The sequence below is a fragment of the Chelonia mydas genome, chromosome 3 (assembly GCF_015237465.2).
Source record: "Chelonia mydas isolate rCheMyd1 chromosome 3, rCheMyd1.pri.v2, whole genome shotgun sequence".
Classification (NCBI taxonomy): Eukaryota; Metazoa; Chordata; order Testudines; family Cheloniidae; genus Chelonia; species Chelonia mydas.
Genome location: NC_057851.1, coordinates 141,782,645 through 141,803,746, shown reverse-complemented (window position 1 = coordinate 141,803,746; position 21,102 = coordinate 141,782,645). Strand labels below are relative to the sequence as shown.

Below are 21,102 nucleotides of genomic sequence, written 5' to 3'. Positions count from 1 at the left end.
TTTCATTTTTAGCTTTTTTTTTTTTACCTTCATGAACCTGCAAACAGGTGGTGGTATTAAGTCATGTAGAATGAGTGAATGTGTGCTAATATCAGTAGCTACTACCAATCGTCTTCCATCCACCTCTTCTCCTAAAGTCCAAATGTCAATTGACAAGGAAGCCAAGTCTCCACAAGTGGGAATCAATACATCTGTCAACAGTACAGGTCTGCCAAAATCTAAGGTCACAAATCTTCTTGCTCCTATGAAAAAAGTTAGATGGGCTGAAAGCATCAGTACCATTCCAATTAACCAAAATACAAAGTCCGAAAATAGTGGTTTGGTATATTGATTCAGTATAGTTCACAAAGACTATATTTGTGAAAATTTTCAGTTTTACTAAACAAAGTAGTTTGTTAAACTTGCAAACTGACTGAAGATGATCTGAAACATAGACATAACTTCACTTGCAAATAATAGTAAAAAGAGTCCAAAATATTTGACTTGTATCCACTGTACTGGTAATCAATTTATGCAGCAAAGTATACACACACGTATGTACACATACACACAAAACTTAAATGCATAAAGCTATAAGAATAGGTGGTATACTTATACAAACTATTCTAAATCTTTTAGAAACCTATGAAGTGCTGGAAAACCTATTTGTTGCCCCTTCTTCACATGCTATACGGGCAAAACAGTTGCCTGCTTTCTCCTTAATTTCACCATTTCTATCATTAGAGTTTCATAACTTCTGCTTGCTCTAGAATAGGCAGCCATAGAGGGTAAATAAATAGCTAATATAAAGCTAGATATTTGTGCCCTTTGGCAAGAGTATTTCATTAAAGTACCTGTCTAGAGATCCCAACATACCTTCCTCTGCAGTATTTTTTCAGCAAGCGTCCTTGTACACTCAGCTTTCTTGGCATACGATGGTAACAAAGTCACACACATTTATTTACAAAGGCAAATAGGACTGCAGCTACACTATTAATCAAAGTGTCCTAGAAAATATTCAACGTCCATCAGAAAATCCCATTACACATAACCAAGATGTTAAGAAAGAGTTCTAGTATTACCTGAGTGCATTCGTTCTATAATGATGGACTGATGAGGTGGAGGCTGAAGAAAATGTGAAGCATGAGATATTGCAAGAGCAAGTCCAGATCCAAGTGGATTCTGAGGAGGAAGAAACACTAGTAAAATTAAGGTCATTAAAATGTATACTATTTTGTATGTATATGAAGGTCTTGTTCATGTAAGTGTAAGAATGAAAAAAACAATTCAGTCCCTTCTATTTACAAGTTTGATATTCTTGACATCACTTACACTATATTTTGCACTAGTATGCACCATGAGGAAATACTAATACTAATCAATGGATTCAAACCCACTGAATCCTTGTTCAAAGGATTAATATTACAGCTACATGGTTATGTTACCTCTTATATAAGGAATCTATTTTCTTTTAATAGAATATCTTATTATAGATATTCTTATCTTATAGGTATATCTTATCTAATAGAATATCTTGCCCTGCTATAATAGGCCATATGAAAAGGAAATTTTATCTAGTAGTTAAATATTTACATCTCAACCAAAGTCGATAAACAGAATTGTTACTCATCAGTCAAGTAAAAAGTAAAACAGAGAGTTACGTCCTGATTGTCTCATTTCTATTAGAAAAGTAATTACCGTTCTGGACTTGTTTGCATTTTTGTTATGTGCAGCAAGATTAACTGTTGGAGGATCAATGACTGAGCCAGGGAAAAGCTGAGCAAGCTCTGCACTGATAACAGCAGAAACTGCCTCGTTTGGTGGAGTCAAAGGTGGAGTCATAAACAGAGGTGTTGTTTTTGGAGTGGGTGGAATGACATCTGAAGGATGAATGAAGAACCCTGGTGCGGCTACTGGGTTGGAAGGCACAGAGTTGTGAACAGGACCAACTGCTGATGCTGCTGCAGCTGCTGCTGCTGTTGTCTGATGTAGTTTTGCTTCCAGCTTAGCTTTCTGTAAGAAAATAAAAGCAGAGTATGTAGAGTAGACCAACACTGCCTGTAAACGTATTAGTAATATGCACTATGGACCAAGTATAAAACCTCAACCTTCATTTAAACTATGTAAAAATTGTATGTTATCCAACTACCACCACTATGGTTCTATTAATTACCTAACACAAGCTGGAAAAATGGAACACTATTTAATCTGATAATGTTTATTTTGTATGCTGTATTGTCGTAGCCGTATCAGTTCCAATTAGAGAGACACAGTGGGTGATGTAATATCTTTTATTGGACCAACTACTGTTGTGTCTCTCACCAACATTCACTTTCAAATTTGTGTAATTATCCCAAAAATAAAATGGAGATTTATAATACAAGAAGATTTCATTAAGGAAAAAGTAAAATTGCATACAAATCATCATTACCATATAAAATTTTTATTTTGTGTAAACTGGTACCATTATTAATGGCAACATCTCTTTCCTTTAATTCCACTGTGGTTCCTTGACTATATTGTTCTTCTGCTTGTTAATCAAAACTAAACTCTTTATGAAAGTGAATGACACTGATCAAACTCCCCACCCTCAAAACCTCACATGTACAAAAATAGAATTTGAAAGGCCAAAAAAAAAATCTCGCATGGTAAACATTTTCATCATTTTGTTTAACGAATGTGATCCTCAGCCCAGAGCTGTTCCCTCCTCACAGAATACACTATGAAAATGGGGGAGAAAAAAAAAAGTATAGCTCTGTAACTACTTCCTCAGCTTTTGAAGTTTAGAGACAGCATGAAAAAATAGCCAAATAGCCTCCAACCTGTTGCTGAAGCTTCAAAAGCTGCTGCTGTTTCTCTTGCAGCACCTGGAGCTGTTGCTCGGCTGAGGCCATTGCATGAGAGAGAGACTGCAAAGCTACCTGGGCTGCTGAACTCAGTGCTGTCGAGGCTTCCCCAACCGTCCCAGATGAGAGGCCACCAACTGCTGGGGTAACCCCAAAGGTACTCACTGGCATGAAACAAAAGAAAAAAAAACAAACATGTATGTAGAAAAGAAGCACAAAAAGCACTTCTAAATGGCATCCTTAATTCCTTTATAGGTTAACAATAAAAGAGCAAGCTAAAAGTAAGAGAGAAAGTATCAAGTCGTAATTGTCTCACATAGCAAACTGGACAAAGTAATATTTTCTTGTGTGTTACAGAAGTTGCAGTTTATGCACTATGTCTAAAATGTACATTCAACACATACCTAAATAAAGGTGTTACACTGGTTACCGTAACCGATTTCTTTTGCCATGTGGGGTTGTAATGCAAACACACGCTAATGTGCTATACACATTAGTTAAATTCAAACTTCTAAATTTACATCTGAAATCTGGTTTCCTCCAGTTGTTTGTCAAATCTCTAAGAAAGTGTATGTTGCCATTTAACAACTTAAAATTTTAAACATTTACTCAACTTCTGAAATTGTTTGGGGGAAAAAAAAACGTGTTGGATAAGTGGCATTCAAAAATCTAGAATACACTGATTTTTGTGTTTTAATTAAGTAGAAATAATAAAAGGTTGTATATACCAGTAAACGTACTTGCATCGTCCCTTTCTATCCTAGTCCCATCACTAGTTGAAACACAGGTAAAGTGCAGAGGCTCAACCTCCAGGAGTCCAGTAAGGGAGGTAAAACTACCCTCAGCTGCTGTACCACCACTAATCTTCCCATTCCCTGTAAGAAAAAAAAATATTTTGTTCATCATTTAGTGTTCTTTTGATAGTGGTCATGAGATTTTTCAAGTATGGACTGTGTCAGCAGTTAAATATAATCTGTCCACATTCTCATCTAACATTTCAGGAGGAAACAATTTAATAAAGATACTATAATATATACATTAATTTTTATAGAAATGTGTCTTTAGGTATAGGATTTTGAACGTTCTAATTGTAGCTCAAAGTGCTATCTGGTCAGAGGATCAGGAACAAACAGCAGAAATAAGCTAAGAATGAAGGCTACACTCTTTGTTTGTGGAAGGATTGGCAAAATTTTGACTTGCAAAAAGTACATTCATCAACCCTAAGTAACATTTACTGATAAGATCCACCCACACTCATGGATGTGTTTGGGGCAAGTTCAAAGATTTTTCTAGACCACGAAAGCTCAGTATTAGAATCCTTTACATTGGCCAGGAAGCCTAAGGAGAGTACTTCCAAAATTAACACTATAACCAGCAACATTTAACAGTCATGACTTCCATCAGATTATCTTCTGGCATTTCAAACATTAAGCCACAAGCCTAACTACCGTGATTTAAAAACTCTAAGATACAGAGGAAAGAACAAGTCTGAGAAGAGGCAAGAATGCATTTTAAAAGTATAATGTATTAGATTCAGAAGTTAATCAGCAACTAACATCTCATTACATATGTAGTATCTGGAGCGAAGAGAAAACCAGATGGCAGCTTTGCAAGTTTTGGAGATAGATTATGTCTACACTACCACAGGATCGACGCTCCTGCGATTGATGCACCCAGGGTTGATTTAGTGGGTATAGTGAAGACCCGCTACATCAATGGCAGAGCACTCTCTGGTCTACCCTGGTAGTCCACCAGGAATGAGACACATAAGGTAAGTCAACCAGAGAGTGTCTCCAGTCAACCCAGTGCGGTGAAGACACCGCACGCAGTAAACTAGCCTAAGCTACATCAACTCCAGCTACGTTATTCACATAGCTGGAGTTGCATAACTTAGGTAGACTTACTGCAGTAGTGTAGACATAGCCATAGTTACCGACCTTGTTGAATGGTCAGAGATACCTTGGGGAAATTGCTCGTTAGAAAAGATACACGCTGTCTTGGATGGTGACTCTGACCCAATGAGCAATGGCAGCTCTAATGGGTTTAATCCTGCCCTTTCTTAGGACTTCCATAGAGTAAGCTAAGATTACCAAGATTTCTACAAAAGACTGTTTTATCTTGGAAGAACTTTAGGACTGAGGGAGGTTCAAGTTATGAAGGAGAATTCCCTTGTGATGCATAGTTATCAGACAGATGGAAAGTAACAAGATGTGTCTTAACTAAAATGAAGAGTGTGACGCAAAGACAAACTACTTAGTTTAAGTAAAGCTTGAGGAATAGTTCTGCTAAAAAAGGATTAATTTTGCTTACCCTTCTGACTGTGGCAACTATGAAAAAAAGACAAATCAGATTAACAGAAAATTGGGGATCAAGCAGGAACTCACATTAAGATTGAGCTTCGGTTTGGGGGCTAAAATCTGCCCCCTATATCAAGACAGCCCAAATAACTAAATATTACACGAGTGAGTCATGATAGTGCCTTGTCTTCCACGGGTTTAAGACAGCTTTGAATGCAATGATCTAGCCTTAAAAGGTAAAGTTGATCTGACATTCAAATCAGGCTACTGTGAAAAAAAAAGAAAAATCCCATAAGAAACAGAGAACGGTTCAATGGCTGGAGCACTTCAACTGATTATGGTAGGGTCACTAAAATGAGGTATTACCTATGTAGTTACACATAAGTGAAGACGACCACTTGATTGGTGTCTCTAGCCTCTGTTTGCCAGAAATTGCGATTGGGTGACAAGGCATGGATCACTTGATGATAACCTGTCTGTTCATTTCCTTTTGGGGCACCTGCCATTGGCCACTGTCAGAGGAGAGGATACTGGGCTTGATGGACCTTTGGTCTGACCCAGTATGGCCATTCTTATGATTCCCTTGGTAATTTTTTCTGACATGTTTATCCTTCGACTTAAGAACAGAGGAAAGTTTATTAACTCAATGAAGAGAGGTACGAGCAGATACTATTATTAGACATGGAAGTGGTCCAGTACTGCAAAGAAAATAGATTTTATAGTTTTTAGTCACTATTACTTCTTTTGGGGAACTCAAAAATAGCATCCTCAACTAAAGAATATTTTTAATCAGCTGAAAAATTGAGCTATTGAGTAGAGTAAAATTCTCAGTTTCATTAAGTTAATGGCAGACTGCTGATTGATCCCCTTGCTATGTTGCAGGCAAAGTAACTTTTTCAAGTTCATGAGAAACAAGAAAAGATAATCCCACCTCAATCCCTAACTTCCTTCTAGGCTGAGGACCTCTAACTGGAGTAAAATTAGCTTCCTCCAAGAATAATTTATTCCAGTGATGGGGACAAATAATCAACTTTCCAGAATAGTTGGAGACAAAAATAGGAAGGGGTGGGCGGGAAGGATGTCAATTCATCATCTTCAGGACTGCTATCCATTAAGTGTCTTGACTTCTTAGATATTTAGTCCAACCCCCTGCTCAAAGCAGGACCAACTCCAACTAAATCATCCCAGCCAGGCCTTTGTCAAGCCAGGCCTTAAACACCTCTAAGGATGGAGATTCCACCACCTCCCTTGGTAACCCATTCCAGTATTCCTTCCTTGGAGACTGTGCTTTTTGGCGGAGTTGACAAAAATTAAGCCTCTTGGGGTTTTTTAACTCATCTAAATATCTCTTGATGCTTGACTTCCATACTTGTCTTTTGGGGGAAGGGGGTTTAAGAGGGGACTCAGGCTTAGTCAAGTCAGATTCTTCTGTCTTTAGGGAATTGCATGACTGATGACAGTTAAACAGGGTGTGGATGACCAGCACCAGAGTTGTAATATTGAGCTGAGAGGCAGCTCTAAAAGCTCGTGACGCCAAGATGGATTTCCTCTGGATTGGTGAATGCACTTTTAATGACAACAGTGCCATACTGCGAAACAACTCATTGCTAGAAGTATAGGAAGCATAAAAATCAGTTTTGAGATGAAAGGGGAAAAGGAAACAGAGTTGAGTGGGAAGGAAATACCAACCACAAATGTATGGGTGAAACAAACAAATTAAAAAATTAATGCCTGAACAACAGAGAGAGGGTTTTCATAATGATGCATCACACAAATTAATTAGTATCATGTAATGCCTGGGCTCCACATTTGAAAAAGCATCAAAACAAGTGTCTACTTTAAAACCATAGGAGTCATGAACATCTATGTTACCAGACTCTATGCATGGAAGCAATTATCTTTAAAAAATCATGCAAACAAGTTGAGGCAAGTCACTTTCAGAGACAGATATGTGCTCTTCAGTTCTCAGAAGAGAATGTTTTACACTTTCACAAATCTACTCAAAGGTTAAAATGCAGAGTCACTTAAAGACTACAATACTAAATGCTTATTAAACCAATAAAAGAGAGGAAGAGATATTATTCTTAAGAGTTACTATTTTAAAAAGTTTTAGATCAAGTATCATTTTTTAAAGTGTGCATACCTGAAAGAACATCAGATAAGTCAATTTCATCCGATTGTACACCAATGCTGCTGTTGTATACATTCTTACAGGAAGAGCCACTCATTTCCAAATCAAAAAGAACTGGATCAAAAGGTGAACTATATAATCCATATCTGCAAACAGAATAAGACAGTTGAACACTTCTTCAAACACCAAGCTATAACTATAAATTATTGAGAATGCAGAGAGACTCAAAAAGAGACAAAAAGCCAAGTAGTTCATTTAGGATCTTGGTTGTATTATTTCAGTGGACTAAAACTCACATGCCTGTCATTTAATCAATGGATCTTTGAGGTTACTAATTATTCATATTTCACTAAAATCCTCTAAACTGGCACACATTGGTGGACAGCCTACTATCTTGATTAAGCAACTGTCATTAGAACAGTCACGAAGACCTAATACAATATTGTCTTGAAAGTATTCTTAAACATAAGAAAGCCATAGTCCCTTAGGAATTACAATTCATATGCCCAATAGCCACCCAGTAGCACAGCAGTATACGAACACCCACACATTACTAGCTGGCTGAGTTAAAGCAATAATCTAAAGATATACCACTTTTCTCCCAAAGCTCAAAGCCATTCAGTCTTCCACAAAGATGGTGTTTTCAGCATGCCCTGCATCTCTCTGGCAAAGAGAGGTGGTTGGAAATGTTCTGATGGAGCATATTTTCATGAGAAAAATGGCAATTCATTGAAAGCTAAACGTTGTGCAGAAACACGTTGATTTTGACTAATCTTCCAACAGTACCTAGGCGAGATTTCAAAACTTGCCTGCCAGCTCGCCTGCCTAGCTCCTCAGCAGCCCACTTAAAGGTTTACCTTTGAGCCTGAACCCCAGAGTCCACAATTTTGGGACAGTGCTGCCATACAGACTGCAAAGGAGCTAAGGACCCTCGGGCTTCCCAACTCTCACAGCCCATTACCCCAAGAGTTGGGCAAACTCAGGGAATCAGCTGGCCTGGGAGTCTGGAAGTCCTGGGACAGGCTTCAAGGGTCCACAGCTGTGGGGCACCCCATCACAGGGATTGCCCCAAGTCCGGGGACCCTCAAGACTTCCAGCCTCCACAGACTGCCCATGAATCCTGGAAGCACCAGCATCCCTGATTCCAAGGCAATCAGCACAGCATCTCTGCCATACCAGAAACTCTGGAACCCTGGCAACTGTTGACTGACATTGACATGATTCTTACAAGTTTCATCCCTGCCCATTACTGAATAGCAGTGGTGAAACTGACCAGTCTGTGCTCTTGAGAGCTTCACCACATGAAGTAGGTGGTTGTGAAGGAGATATCCATACTAAACATATTGAACTGCCTATGATCATCATACGGTCATCCACGGTCTTTACATGTACTGTTCCACATAGCCCCAAAAGTCAGACCACCATACTTTGCATGGACAGACGTCCGCTATCAAAGATGACATCATGAGGTCCTTTTACAATGGCACAAGTCTTTCTCCCTTGGGATGATGCTAGCATTGGTAAAGTCATTGCACTGACTTGCCTAATGGAAAAAGTAGTCATCAACAGGTGTAGCACAGGAACAAAAAAAGCTGCATCTCCTGACAAGAACATTATGTTGTGGCTACATATGTGAAATGTTTTAAAATATCATTTGGTACTTTCTAATGCTTGGGAAAAGGAGACACCCCAGAAGCTAAGACCACATGATATTTAACTCTGATCTAATGCTAGGCAATGTTGAGTCATTCAGAGGATCAAAGCAGCAGTGATAGTGGAGAGAGTCTGGAGTACTTTGGAGATATTGGAGATGTTTAACAGCTCATGCAAGGTTCAGCTGAAGTAGGGTTGAGGAGATAGTTGATGGCTCCTATGTGATACAGTCATTTCTCTCCCCCATCCCCCCATACATTCCTCAGCAGCTCAAGAGGGATATGTAACCATCCCCACGTCATCTATCCCTTCTCAAGCATTTACTCATGCGGCTTTTTCCCATGGCAGTAGCTAGTCACCAAGTGTGTATCTGCTCACTCACAGACAATAGGAAGCTAGCATTAATTTAAATGAACACCTGCTTCTACATGATTACCAAGTATTATACCATCTGATGGCAGTGATGAGAAAAAATAGAACACAGAAGTTGTAGAGACTGAATACTATCGAACATATACTCCATAAAATGCTCCTTAGTGAAAAATTTACCAGTGGTTGTCATCTTATTTATAAAAAAAGCACGTGGCTACACATCACACATTTTTCCTGATGCTTTGACTTCAATTATTTAAGAGTGTGGGAGAGAAGGGAAGACCATGCAAGCACATTAACCTCAATAATTTGAAGGGACTCCTAGAAGACTACAAAGATGACATTTCGTATTTTGTTCAATTTAACTACATACCATTACATTCACCTTTACCTTTGTAAACATGCAGCATTCTACAAATAAGTCAGTAGGAAAAACCTCTTTCTAATTTTTAAATATAGAAGCAGTTATGTTTTATACACATTTCATAACATGTGAACTGTACATGATGGGTGTGAAATCTCAACAGGAGAAAAAGGCAGAAAGTTTGCCTTGATTAATAGATAAAGCCACACCGGGAATGCCAAGGAGCAGAGTAATCAGCTCATAACAAAGGCTGTGATATCTGTACACGTGATGAGAAAGATGCTTCTGCTGTTGTTCCTTAGCTCATCTCAACTGCAGAGGTATTGGAAAGGAAGAGAGATGGTCTCAGGTAACAGGGTCCCTGGACATCTAAGGCTTTTAGGTTAAAACCAGTACCTTAAACAAACACTTATTAGAAACTAACAGGCAGCATGCACAGATCACAGAGCATCACTAGCATGGTGTTAGAAAGCTGTGTAATGACTTGTGTTAGTCAAATATATATATATTCAATAATGTTAAAGAAATGAATATTCTAGTTAAGAAAACATGAAGGATTTTTTGCTTTTGTATGTGTCTCTGCTAATACAGCATTTCAGAATTTAGCTGAAACAGTTTCAGAGTTGTGTAAACCAGGAAACATGGTCTGTGCGCTTTATTTGCAAAAAACCTTGGTCTGAATAAAGAGCAGGGTAAAGCAGAGTGTCATGAAATAATTTTTAACAACTTCAGGTGCCCCCGAGTCCCTCCTAAGAAAACAAAACAAGCTAAGCAATAAAAACCCAAAGCCACAAAAACAGAGTCATAAGATAAAAACAACCAGATTAAGCCAGAGATGATGATAGCAGAAAATAGATGACATAAGTAGACAGATGAAAGTAAGTTTTAGTGGGATAAGCAAAAAAACATATTAGTTTAGGTTAGTTATTGGGGTTTATGCATGAGAATGTTTTAGTTGGGGGAGGGGGGTTAGAATAGATAGGTACACAGATGAGGTTACTGGATAAGCTGAGTCTTTGCAAAATTATGGAATAAGAGATAAAAAATAGTTGATTTACAAGAAAGTGGAGAAGACAGAGGGGAAGAACACAGCAGTGATCAGAGATTTGACAAGAGTTGCCTTGTCCCCAGGAGAGGTAACTTGATCAATTCTCTTTCTTGCCTTAGCTGTTTTTCGTATATATGTAATTCATTGGTGATAATAGCATTGTCTTAAAACATACAAAATGAAGGCTAAAAGACACTGTTTAAACCTACATTGAAGTGGATCTTGTTTTTCACCCAACAATGAGCTCTCTTCATGAAGCTCAGCCTGACATGCAGTCAGTCATGTTCTTCTCTAACTTTAATCTCCAGATGCAGCCCCAAGTATCATACTTTACAGTAGTTTGATGTTGAGATGACAAGAAAAGAAAACTGATGTTTCAATGCCCCCTCCCAGTTCCTGTTAAACCACAGTAATAGAATGCTTGTAAGCACTGAATAAGAACAGCGCCTACTTCTAAGGAACAGCTCAACTACCAGATTGAATGAGAGTCTGGAACCTTAAAGTGACAGTGTCAAACTAAAGAAGTCATTGTATTTATATTTTATCTCCTTTTGTTACAAGTTAATATCTAATATTGAAAGAAAAATATTTTTCTGATTTTCCAATTTACTTTCTTTGACAAAATACTGTCTAGAGAGACAAGGTGGGTGAGGTAACATCTTTTACTGGTAAAGGAGACAAGCTTTTGAAGAACACAGAGCTCTTCTTCAGCTCTGGGTAGCTTGAAAGCTAGTCTCTCACCAACAGAAGTTGGTCCAATAAAAGATATTACCTCACCCACCTTGTGTGTCTAATATCCTGAGACTGACATGGCTACAACTACACTACATACAAAATACTGGTCAATTTCATTCAATGGGGCGGGGGGGGGGGGGAAGAGTTGGTGAGGACCCAGATGTAGGTATAATGCCTGAAACTAATTCTGTCTTAATTGACCAGATTTCAAGGTTATATCCCTTTAAGTGCCAGCCTGGGGGATTTATAGATTTCCATCTAGAGACTCAGGATCCTCTGTAATTCCTCCTCTATTCAAACCCTTCACATTTTTAATAAGCTTTCTAACATAGTGGTAAAACGAACCACAATTTTCACAATCTGCAAGAAGTACCTCCAACAGTACAGGGCTCCATAGCACCAGAATGGGGTAAAGGAAAGTGCAACCTATGGAATTGCCAACACCAGTTTCCTTGATATCCCTCCCACGCTCTCCAGAAGTTGACCAGATTGGTCTGTTTAGTTCAAGAGATCAATCACTACCACAGCCTGGAATAGTATTTCTGTTTAATTTATACATGGACCCATTTTTCCAGGGAGTTAGTCCAGGAATTTGTCCTTTGGTACCAGCACTTTAAAAATATGGTGAACTCAGCAATAAATTGCAAGAATTTGTAGGGTCCTGTGGCACTCCCCATTTTATAGCAGTATACACAGGCTGGAAGGATTCCATTTTTTAAATAGGTAAATGTCCATAAACATTGATTTCACCTTAAACACATAGAAACAGATGAAAAAATATTTCCATCAATAATTGAAATTTACAGATCGGAAAAGGAGGGGGGGGGGAATGATGCTTGGGAACTTAGAGTTTAAAGGGATTTACTCTGCATATTTTGACAAGCAATGACGACAATTTGTGTAAACAATTATAAAGTTTTAACTTTTTGAATCTGAATGACTACTAATTGTTGTCTGACCCCACTCTAATTTCCCCCAACTGTGAAAATGTAAATAGGTAAAAATCTTTTAAAATGCTTTAAAATAAACAAATTGATATTATCTATTGAAATTAGAAAAATTAAAAGTCGAATTCTGTAAAGCCGAAGTGTGGCTTCCTTTCACACACTCAAAATAGGAAATCCTTTGGTCTGTGTTGAGTTTGAGAGTTGCTGGTGAACAGATGCATTGCATAAAATATCACACATGTATTTGTATTTGCACACTTTAAACAGACACAATTACCTAATTCCCGTCTTGTCTCTGCACCAGTTAAATAACATTTCCCAGAACTGTGTTAATCAATGCTTGCTCATAAAACAAAATATTGCAAAATGAATCTGTTGAACAGCCATGTTCGTTTCAACTTTTCAAAAACACACACAAAAATTAAGATCAGAAGAAAAAAGCCAGATCATACTTGTACCAGTACTACAAATCATGGAAAGAAACAAATTTTAAAAAGTTATTTGACAGTGCCTAAGATCATTCAAAATACCATAAACATTTTTTTTTAATTTGAGTAAACAGCATGCTTACAAGAAAATGTTCATACAAGTACATATTTTCCTCTCAATACCTTGTTTGAAGTAAAGCTTCCATGGGTGTTAGCCGGTCCTGTAACTGTCTGGACACAGCAGTTAGCAAGGATGCACAAGCTGTACTGCATCCAGCCAAATCTTCATCCTTCACATAATTCAGCAATACAAAATACCAATACACAGATCCTAAAGATGGGAACAGGAATTTCAATTCATCAGAAATATGGCTAATGTTGCATTCAAAAAAAGCTCAAAATCAATTAACAAAAATGGCAAAATTTAAGTATCATAATATAGATAATAAAATGTAAAAACAGTCACTTCCTAAAAAGTTCTAGCATTTTGTATCATTCAAGTATTTTAACCTCCAACAGAATTTTACACCAGCTGAACTTTAGAATTCAAGAAAAGGAAGTTCCCAGGAAAATGTTTGTATTAAAGTAGTTCAGTTAACATAGTAGAGTCAAAGTAATACTCATTAAATTTACAGTGTAAGTGTGTAACTATCTGTTAAACAATCCTTTTAGAAACATTCCCATACTAAAAAAAGTTAACTTTAAAAATAAGATTGCTACAGCAAGTAACATTAGTATACACAAAACACCAGTATTGCCTTAGTTAGAAACAATAACCATTAAAAAGAAATAGTATATTAAAGTTATATTACTGTTCATTAATTCACAGACGTAGAAAATTAACATTTGATGTAACTGACCCTTTTCTCTTTTTTGTATAACAGTTGCTCAGTTTTTCTAATTATGGCATTATATATATAACACCTCGTCTCATATGTTGTATATATTATATACTATATATATTGTCTCATGATTAGTTGTATAGTATGCCATAATTAGAAAAACTATATATTCAGGACATCAGGAGAGAGAAACATACAACCATGTTTTATTTACATAGCAGCACTATATATCAATGTTGTCTCTTTCTAATGCGTACATGATTTATGCTCGTGTTCTGCAACTAGGTGTGTACGATTCTTCCTTAAGAGTACTGTTTACACTGTAGAGAGAGTAAGCCAGCCACAGTTATTAAAGATAATGCTGTTTCAGCACACAAAGCATTACGTTGTTGGGTTTTTGTTGGTTTTTGTTTTGTTTTTTTTGGGGGGGGAGGGGGGTTGTTTCGTTTTTAAGGAACTTAAGAACTATGTTTCTTGACAATTAACTTGGTCAAGAAGGTTAAGTTATTAGAAAATCAAATGTTAGATTTTGGTTTTTGGAACAATGTTTCATGGAATTTTACATACATTACATTAACTTAATTCCATGCATTCCAATGCATTTTTCTTACATTAGCTATCCTCATACCTATATTTTCAAAATGTCTTTTACCTCAGCAACTAGAACAGTTACAGTTGCCAAGCTGTATGACATGGGTATGAAAAAAAGCAAAGGAAAATCTAAATCAGTTAACACATGATGAAGACTTTGACATTTTAATCTTATACACTTGGACAGAAGTAACCTTTAAGGCTTCGATTTTGTTACAAATAGTTACAGTTACTGCAGTAATTCTATTTTGCCACTTAAGATATATGGCTAAAAAGCAAAAATTCATACACATGCTTTATTTGCTAGTTATGTAATTTTAACTAAATTATTTAGTGTTAGATAGACAGGAGCAGCTAACAGGGGAGTTTTGTGAGGGACTTCTCCAGGTGAGGAGGAGAGGTTACGTGACCCTTGGGGTAAGTTTGTTGTCTGTTGTGTCAGTGTTTATGTTTGTTGTGGTGTGCTTGCTGCTGAACTGAAATACACCATGTGGTCTGTTTGTTTGGGGGACCGTGTGCTGACCGTGTGGGTGCTGAGCCTAGCGGCCTGCTAGGCAAGGCTGAGAGCTTCTTAACAAGACTTTGATCCCTAAGCCATTTAGCACTCATCAACCCTTAACCAGTGGGCGGGGCTACTCAAAGACCAGGGCTTTAAAAAGCCCGCTCCTAAGCAAGCAGAGGAGCTAGTGAACAGGAACGGCTAATGGGAGTTTTGCAAGGGAGTTGTGAGGGTGGTGGGGGGGTGTTACATACACTTAACATTCCTTAAACATCTTTAAACTGAAGCTAAAAAACATCCCCCGATAAAAACAAAAAAACAACAAAGGAACCAGCTGCAGAAGTAAGAAGAGAATGCAGCAGAAGTCGAGCAATAGAGCGGGGGCTACCCAGTTTATTACACCCAATGTAGCATGGAGGATTACCTGCCCTATGGGCAGGTGGCATGTGTGTGCATTCAGTGCAAGGAGCTCCTGGCCCTCAGAGATCGTGTACAGGCTTCGGAGACCAGGGTGGATGAACTAGAGGAGCTAAGGAAGACAGAGAGGTACACAGATGAGACTTTCCGGGACACAGTAGAATGGTCCCACCCCCGGTCTGACAGCCTCTCTGCTGTTGAGGAGGATAAAAGCGTCAGGGAAAGAGAACATCCAACTGGAGCAGAGGGAAATGATCCCATAGTTGGGACCCTCCTTCCAGATGATGATGTGGTATCCTCTCGTACTGAGGATACCTCTCCAGGGGAGGGAACTCCAGTTATTAGGAAGAGACAGGTATTAGTAATGGGCGATTCGATCATTAGAAACAGATAGCTGGGTTTGTGATGACCAGGAGAATCGCATGGTGACTTGTCTGTCTGGTGCAAAGGTTGCAGGTAGTAATTCCATGCTTGAAGAAGAAGAATATAGCAGTAGGGATATATTACTGACCACCTGACCAGGATGGTGATAGTGACTGTGAAATGCTCAGGGAGATTAGAAAGGCTATTAAAATAAAAAGTTCAATAATAATGGGGGATTTCAACTTGTCTCATATTGACTGGGTACATATCACCTCAGGACAGGATGCAGAGATAAAGTTTCTCGACACCGTAAATGACTGCTTCTTGGAGCAGCTAGTCCTGGAACCCACAAGAGGAGAGGCAATTCTTGATTTAGTCTTAAGTGGAGCACAGGATCAGGTCCAAGAGGTGAATATAGCTGGACCACTTGGTAACAGTGACCTAACAATTAAATTTAACACCCACGTGGCGGGAAAAACACCACAGCAGCCCAACACTGTAGCATTTAATTTCAGAAAGGGGAACTACACAAAAATGAGGAGTTTAGTTAAACAGAAATCAAAAAGGTACAGCACCAAAAGTAAAATCCCTGCAAGCTGCATGGAAACTTTTTAAAGACACCATAATCAAGGCTCAACTTAAATGTATACCCCAAATTAAAAAACATAGTAAGAGAACCAAAAAAGAGCCACCGTGGCTAAACAATAAAGTAAAAGAAGCAGTGAGGGGCAAAAAGGAATCCTTTAAAAAGTGGAAGTTAAATCCTAGTGAGGAAAATAGAAAGGAGCATAAACTCTGGCAAATGAAGTGTAAAAATATAATTAGACTCCAGAACCTGATGGTATTCACCCAAGAGTTCTGAAGGAACTCAAATGTGAAATTGCAGGACTACTAACTGTAGTCTGTAACCTATCATTTAAATCAGCTTCTGTACCAAATGACTGGAGGATAGCTAACATGACACCAATTTTTAAAAAGGGCTCCAGAGGTGACCCCAGCAATTACAGGCCTGCAAGCCTGACGTCAGTACCCAGCAAACTGGTTGAAACTACCGTAAAGAACAAAATTGTCCGACACATAGATGAACATAAATTGTTGGGGAATAGTCAACATAGTTTTTGTAAAGGGAAATCATGCCTCACCAATCTACTAGAATTCTTTGAGGGGGTCAACAAGCATATGGACAAGGGGGAATCCAGTGGATATAGTCTATTTAGATTTTCTGAAAGCCTTTGACAAGGTCCCTCACCAAAGGCTCTTAAGCAAAGTAAGCTGTCATGGGATAAGAGGGAAGGTTCTCTCATGTATTGGTAACTGATTAAAATTTAGGAACCAAAGGGTAGGAATAAATGGTCAGTTTTCAGAATGGAGAGAGGTAAATAGTGTGTCCCCTGGAGGTCTGTTCTTGGCCCAGTCCTATTTAACATATTCATAAATGATCTGGAAAAACGGGTAAACAGCGAGGTGGCAAAATTTGCAGATGATACAAAACTACTCAAGATAGTTAAGTCCCAGGCAGACCATGAAGAACTATAAAAGGATCTCTCAAAACTGGGTGACTGGGCAACTAAATGGCAGATGAAATTCAACGTTGATAAATGCTAAGTAATGCACACTGGAAAACATAATCCTAACTATACATATAAAATGATGGGGTCTAAATTAACTGTTACCTCTCAAGAAAGAGATCTTGGAGTCTTTGAGGATAGTTGTTGAAAACATCCACTCAATATGCAGCAGCAGTCAAAAAAGCTAACAGAATGTTGGGAATCATTAAGAAAGGGATAGATAATAAGACAGAAAATATCATATTGCCTCTACAGAAATCCACAGTACACCCACATCTTGAACATTGCGTGGAGATGTGGTCACCCCATCTCAAAAAAAGATATACTAGATGTGGAAAAGGTTCAGAAAAGGGCAAATATTATTAGCGGTATGGCACGGCTGCCATATGAGGAGAGAGTAATAAGACTGGGACTTTTCATCTTGGAAAAGAGACTACTAAGGGGGGATATGATAGAGGTCCATAAAATCATGACTGGTGTGAAGAAAGTAAAGTATTATTTACTCCTTCTCATAACACAAGAAAAAGGAGCCACCAAATGAAATTAATAGGCAACAGGTTTAAAAAAAACACAAGGAAATATTTATTCACACAATGCACAATCAACCTGTAGAACTCCTTGCCAGAGGATGTTGTGAAGGCCAAGACTATAACAGGGTTCAAAAAAGAACTAGATAAATTAATGGAGGATAGGTTCATCAATGGCTATTAGCCAGGATGGGCAGGGATGGTGTCCTTAGCCTCTGTTTGCCAGAAGCTAGGAATGGGGGACAGGGGATGGATCACTTGATGATTACCTCTTCTGTTCATTCCCTCAGGAGCACCTGGCATTGGCCACTGTCGAAAGACGGGATTCTGGGCTAGATGGACCTTTGGTCTGACCCAGCATGGCCGTTCTTCTACTTTGCTTTCAGCTTTTTTGCTTGTAATTACATGAGTGTCACTAAAATTAATTTTACAGTTACAAGGGGAGCCTGTTGACCCATGAACCAACCAAAGAGTGCAAGCTACTCGTCACTGGATCTAGGACTGGTTCTCAGACTGTGGTAACTACACTCTTATGTGCTGTCTAATTAACTAGTTATCTAAATAAATCAAATCAAGCTAAGTGATCCTGAGGTCTCTCTAATTATTAAATCAAACACTTGTTGGTAACACTAGGCATTCTGCTTTAGAAAACAACTTCATAAAAATCAGTCTCGAAACTAATTTAAATAGAAGAGGCATGCTTATGAAATGGAACATTAATACATGGGTATTTCACAGGCTTGGCAAAAAGCAATCGATACTAATCAAATAGAACTTGTTCTTCTATCAAACAGGAGTGAGAGAAAACATACGTATGCAATATGCTTATGACAGCAAAAATATTTTATACATACCACCAGTTGCAGCAGCAGGTAGAAAAGATATATTGCCAAGCAAAGCCTTCAGAAGAACAGATCCAAATCCCTGCTGACTTGGGTCACATTTGCCATTACTATCAATGGAAAACAAACAAACAAAAAAAATGATCTATGAAAGTTCATATTTCATTCTTCTTGTAGTCCCTAAGCATTATGACACCACTGCATTAAATGTTCTAAGGAGTTTGTGATCAATCATAGAATCACAGAATATCAGGGCTGGAAGGGACCTCAGGGACCTCTAGTCCAACCCCTTCCTCAAAGCAGGACCAATCCCCAATTTTTGCCCCAGATCCCTAAATGGCCCCCTCAAGGATTGAACTCACAACCCTGGGTTTAGCAGGCCAATGCTCAAACCACTGAGCTATCCCTCCCCCCAATTGTAAACATGTTTCCACCAGGGGAAAATAAAATTAGTTGAGAGAGGCTCACTTCCCTTGTAAACATACTTGAGCATATGTATTCCCATGTGAATGGCTAGTATATTAACTTTTCTAACTCCCACCACATAAAATTATTTTGCACATTTAACTACAAGGAATAATAAGTAAACTCTAAATAGAATTAGCCTCAGAACATGTGTTTCACCAACCTTATGCATAATGCTAGAAACCGTGCACATTTGTGGGCTATGCTCCGACCTGCTTCAAAGAAGCACACACGTACTATATCAGAAAGACATTTACGTGTTTTAGAAAGTAGGCTCTCATTCCCATCCTTTGAGCTGTTAAAAAAAAAAAGTACTTTGGAGAATTATATAAGCTTTTATATTTAGAAAATTTGATACTGAAGAATAACTTCATGCATTTAATTGAAATATCTCTTCTACCTGCCAGGTCCATTTGACTGCACTCCTGCCAGCCAACACAAGGTATCTAACACAAGGCTTTGAGCATGTTCTGTGGTCAGACCATCATCTGTCTTTTTGCAAAGTGTGTTAAGAAGTTTTTCATGGAACTCTGAAAACTGTAACATGGCACAGCGTTGAACTCTAAAGAAGAAGAGATTAGTAACAGAAAAAAAGTTCAACTGTTCAAGTAAAACTGATACTCTTAGTGCCAATGCTAAGTTTTGTTTAAAAACTGGGCAACCTATGAGCTAAGAATGGGGAAAGATTTTTCCTCAAAAAGTGAAGTCTGATTCATTTCAATCATCTAGTTTACAGCAGTGCAACACAAATCCCTGCTAGTTACATTTGCATTTGAAGGCCAGAAAAATTTCTCACTACCAGAATATGTTTAAGCATACACATTTATGGTATTCTTTAAGTGAAAATATCAATTTTTGATATCCATTACAATTTACACAGTATGAAGATTTAAGACCCATATATGACCATTTTAAATTTTTTCATCATTTTCCTGTCAACTAAATTTAGCAACAAATACCAACTTTCAGATTATGATTTGCCATAAATAATGAAGTTAAAAACCTAAACATTTAAGTAAAACATGTTTACAGAGAGACAGGACTAACCTTTCCTTTGAAACAGAAGTTTTTTTAAATCTTCGAATAGTTACAGAGACCTCTTGAAGTAAGTCGCAACCTCTCAGATTGTCTGATTTTCTTGAAGAATTGCTGGCTTCAATTTTATTTGATGACTTTTCCTGACAGGTCAGAAAAAAAAACAAAAACATTGGTTTCAAGAGTTACAGCACTCATGATTCCTTCATTTATGCATCTTGTTCAGATGAAAGTGCTGGGTAATTTAAATTCTGAAATATTTATTACTTGTTAATGGTAGCGTATAGACAATGAGTGTATTCTAGCTTTATTTTTAAGCTAATAACTAAGCTAAACAAGTTTCATTTGTGCCCTAAAGATCCCTAGACTCAAAGTGTGGCAGACTATAAAGAGGAGTAAGTTCCAAAAGTAAAAACCCTCAGTTGAAAAAGCCCTGGCTTTTCGGTGATTGTGGAATGTTTCAGCTTGGGAACCAAGAGAAGGAGATTCCCAGCTTATTTTAACTGCAGTATTGGGGTAAAAGTAGAGGGGTAATTTCAAGTAGCTTATTTACTGAGGGCCATGCATGTCATTGGCACTGTAAGATTGACAATGGCCCCCCTGCCCAAAAAAAAAATCTAAGCTAGACAACAGTTCAGACAGACTGAATACTTGAACAATATATGAGAAGCTGGTCAGATCTCAGAGCAATTTGATTATATATTGTAGGTGGAGCTGACAGCCTTGCTTATTATTAAATCTGCCTGAAATTTCCCATTGTGAGACACCACTGCCAACTGCTTATAACTGCCAAACTTTAATCATCTGTGTTAAAGTTTTCCATGTTAGGTGTTTGCTTCAGGGTGCGTTTTTTTGAAAAAATTCAGTCAAGACTAATCAGCTGTTTCCTGAGAATGAGATGAGGGAAGAATATGTTGTTTTGCCCATGTTAAATTCTAGCATCATCATCTTTTTCAAGCTCTAGTGCCCTCATGCTTTGGAGCAGGGGCCTGAAATTTGACAAGGGATGGCCTTCTGACTCTTGCTGTCCCTGTGAAAACCCCACTTCATCCAGGGGCTAAGGCAGACTTTCCCTGCAACTGCAGCTCTGGACTTGGGCTGGCTGTGCCAGGTCTGGGCACCTGAATTGACAGCATGCAGATCTGTCTCTCCT

General features: G+C 38.2%; 1 protein-coding gene across 1 annotated transcript in view; it reads right to left on the bottom strand.

Annotated features, from left to right (window-relative positions):
* The window catches only part of BIRC6 (baculoviral IAP repeat containing 6), a 322,387-nt gene that overhangs the window by 235,017 nt on the left and 66,268 nt on the right, over window positions 1-21,102 (bottom strand). The window contains 11 exon segments of the mRNA XM_037895446.2: window positions 28-242; window positions 1,062-1,161; window positions 1,678-1,992; window positions 2,802-2,989; window positions 3,566-3,700; window positions 7,266-7,399; window positions 12,984-13,131; window positions 18,462-18,559; window positions 19,078-19,209; window positions 19,315-19,476; window positions 19,962-20,092. Of these exon segments, the coding sequence (XP_037751374.1) occupies window positions 28-242; window positions 1,062-1,161; window positions 1,678-1,992; window positions 2,802-2,989; window positions 3,566-3,700; window positions 7,266-7,399; window positions 12,984-13,131; window positions 18,462-18,559; window positions 19,078-19,209; window positions 19,315-19,476; window positions 19,962-20,092 (1,758 nt within the window).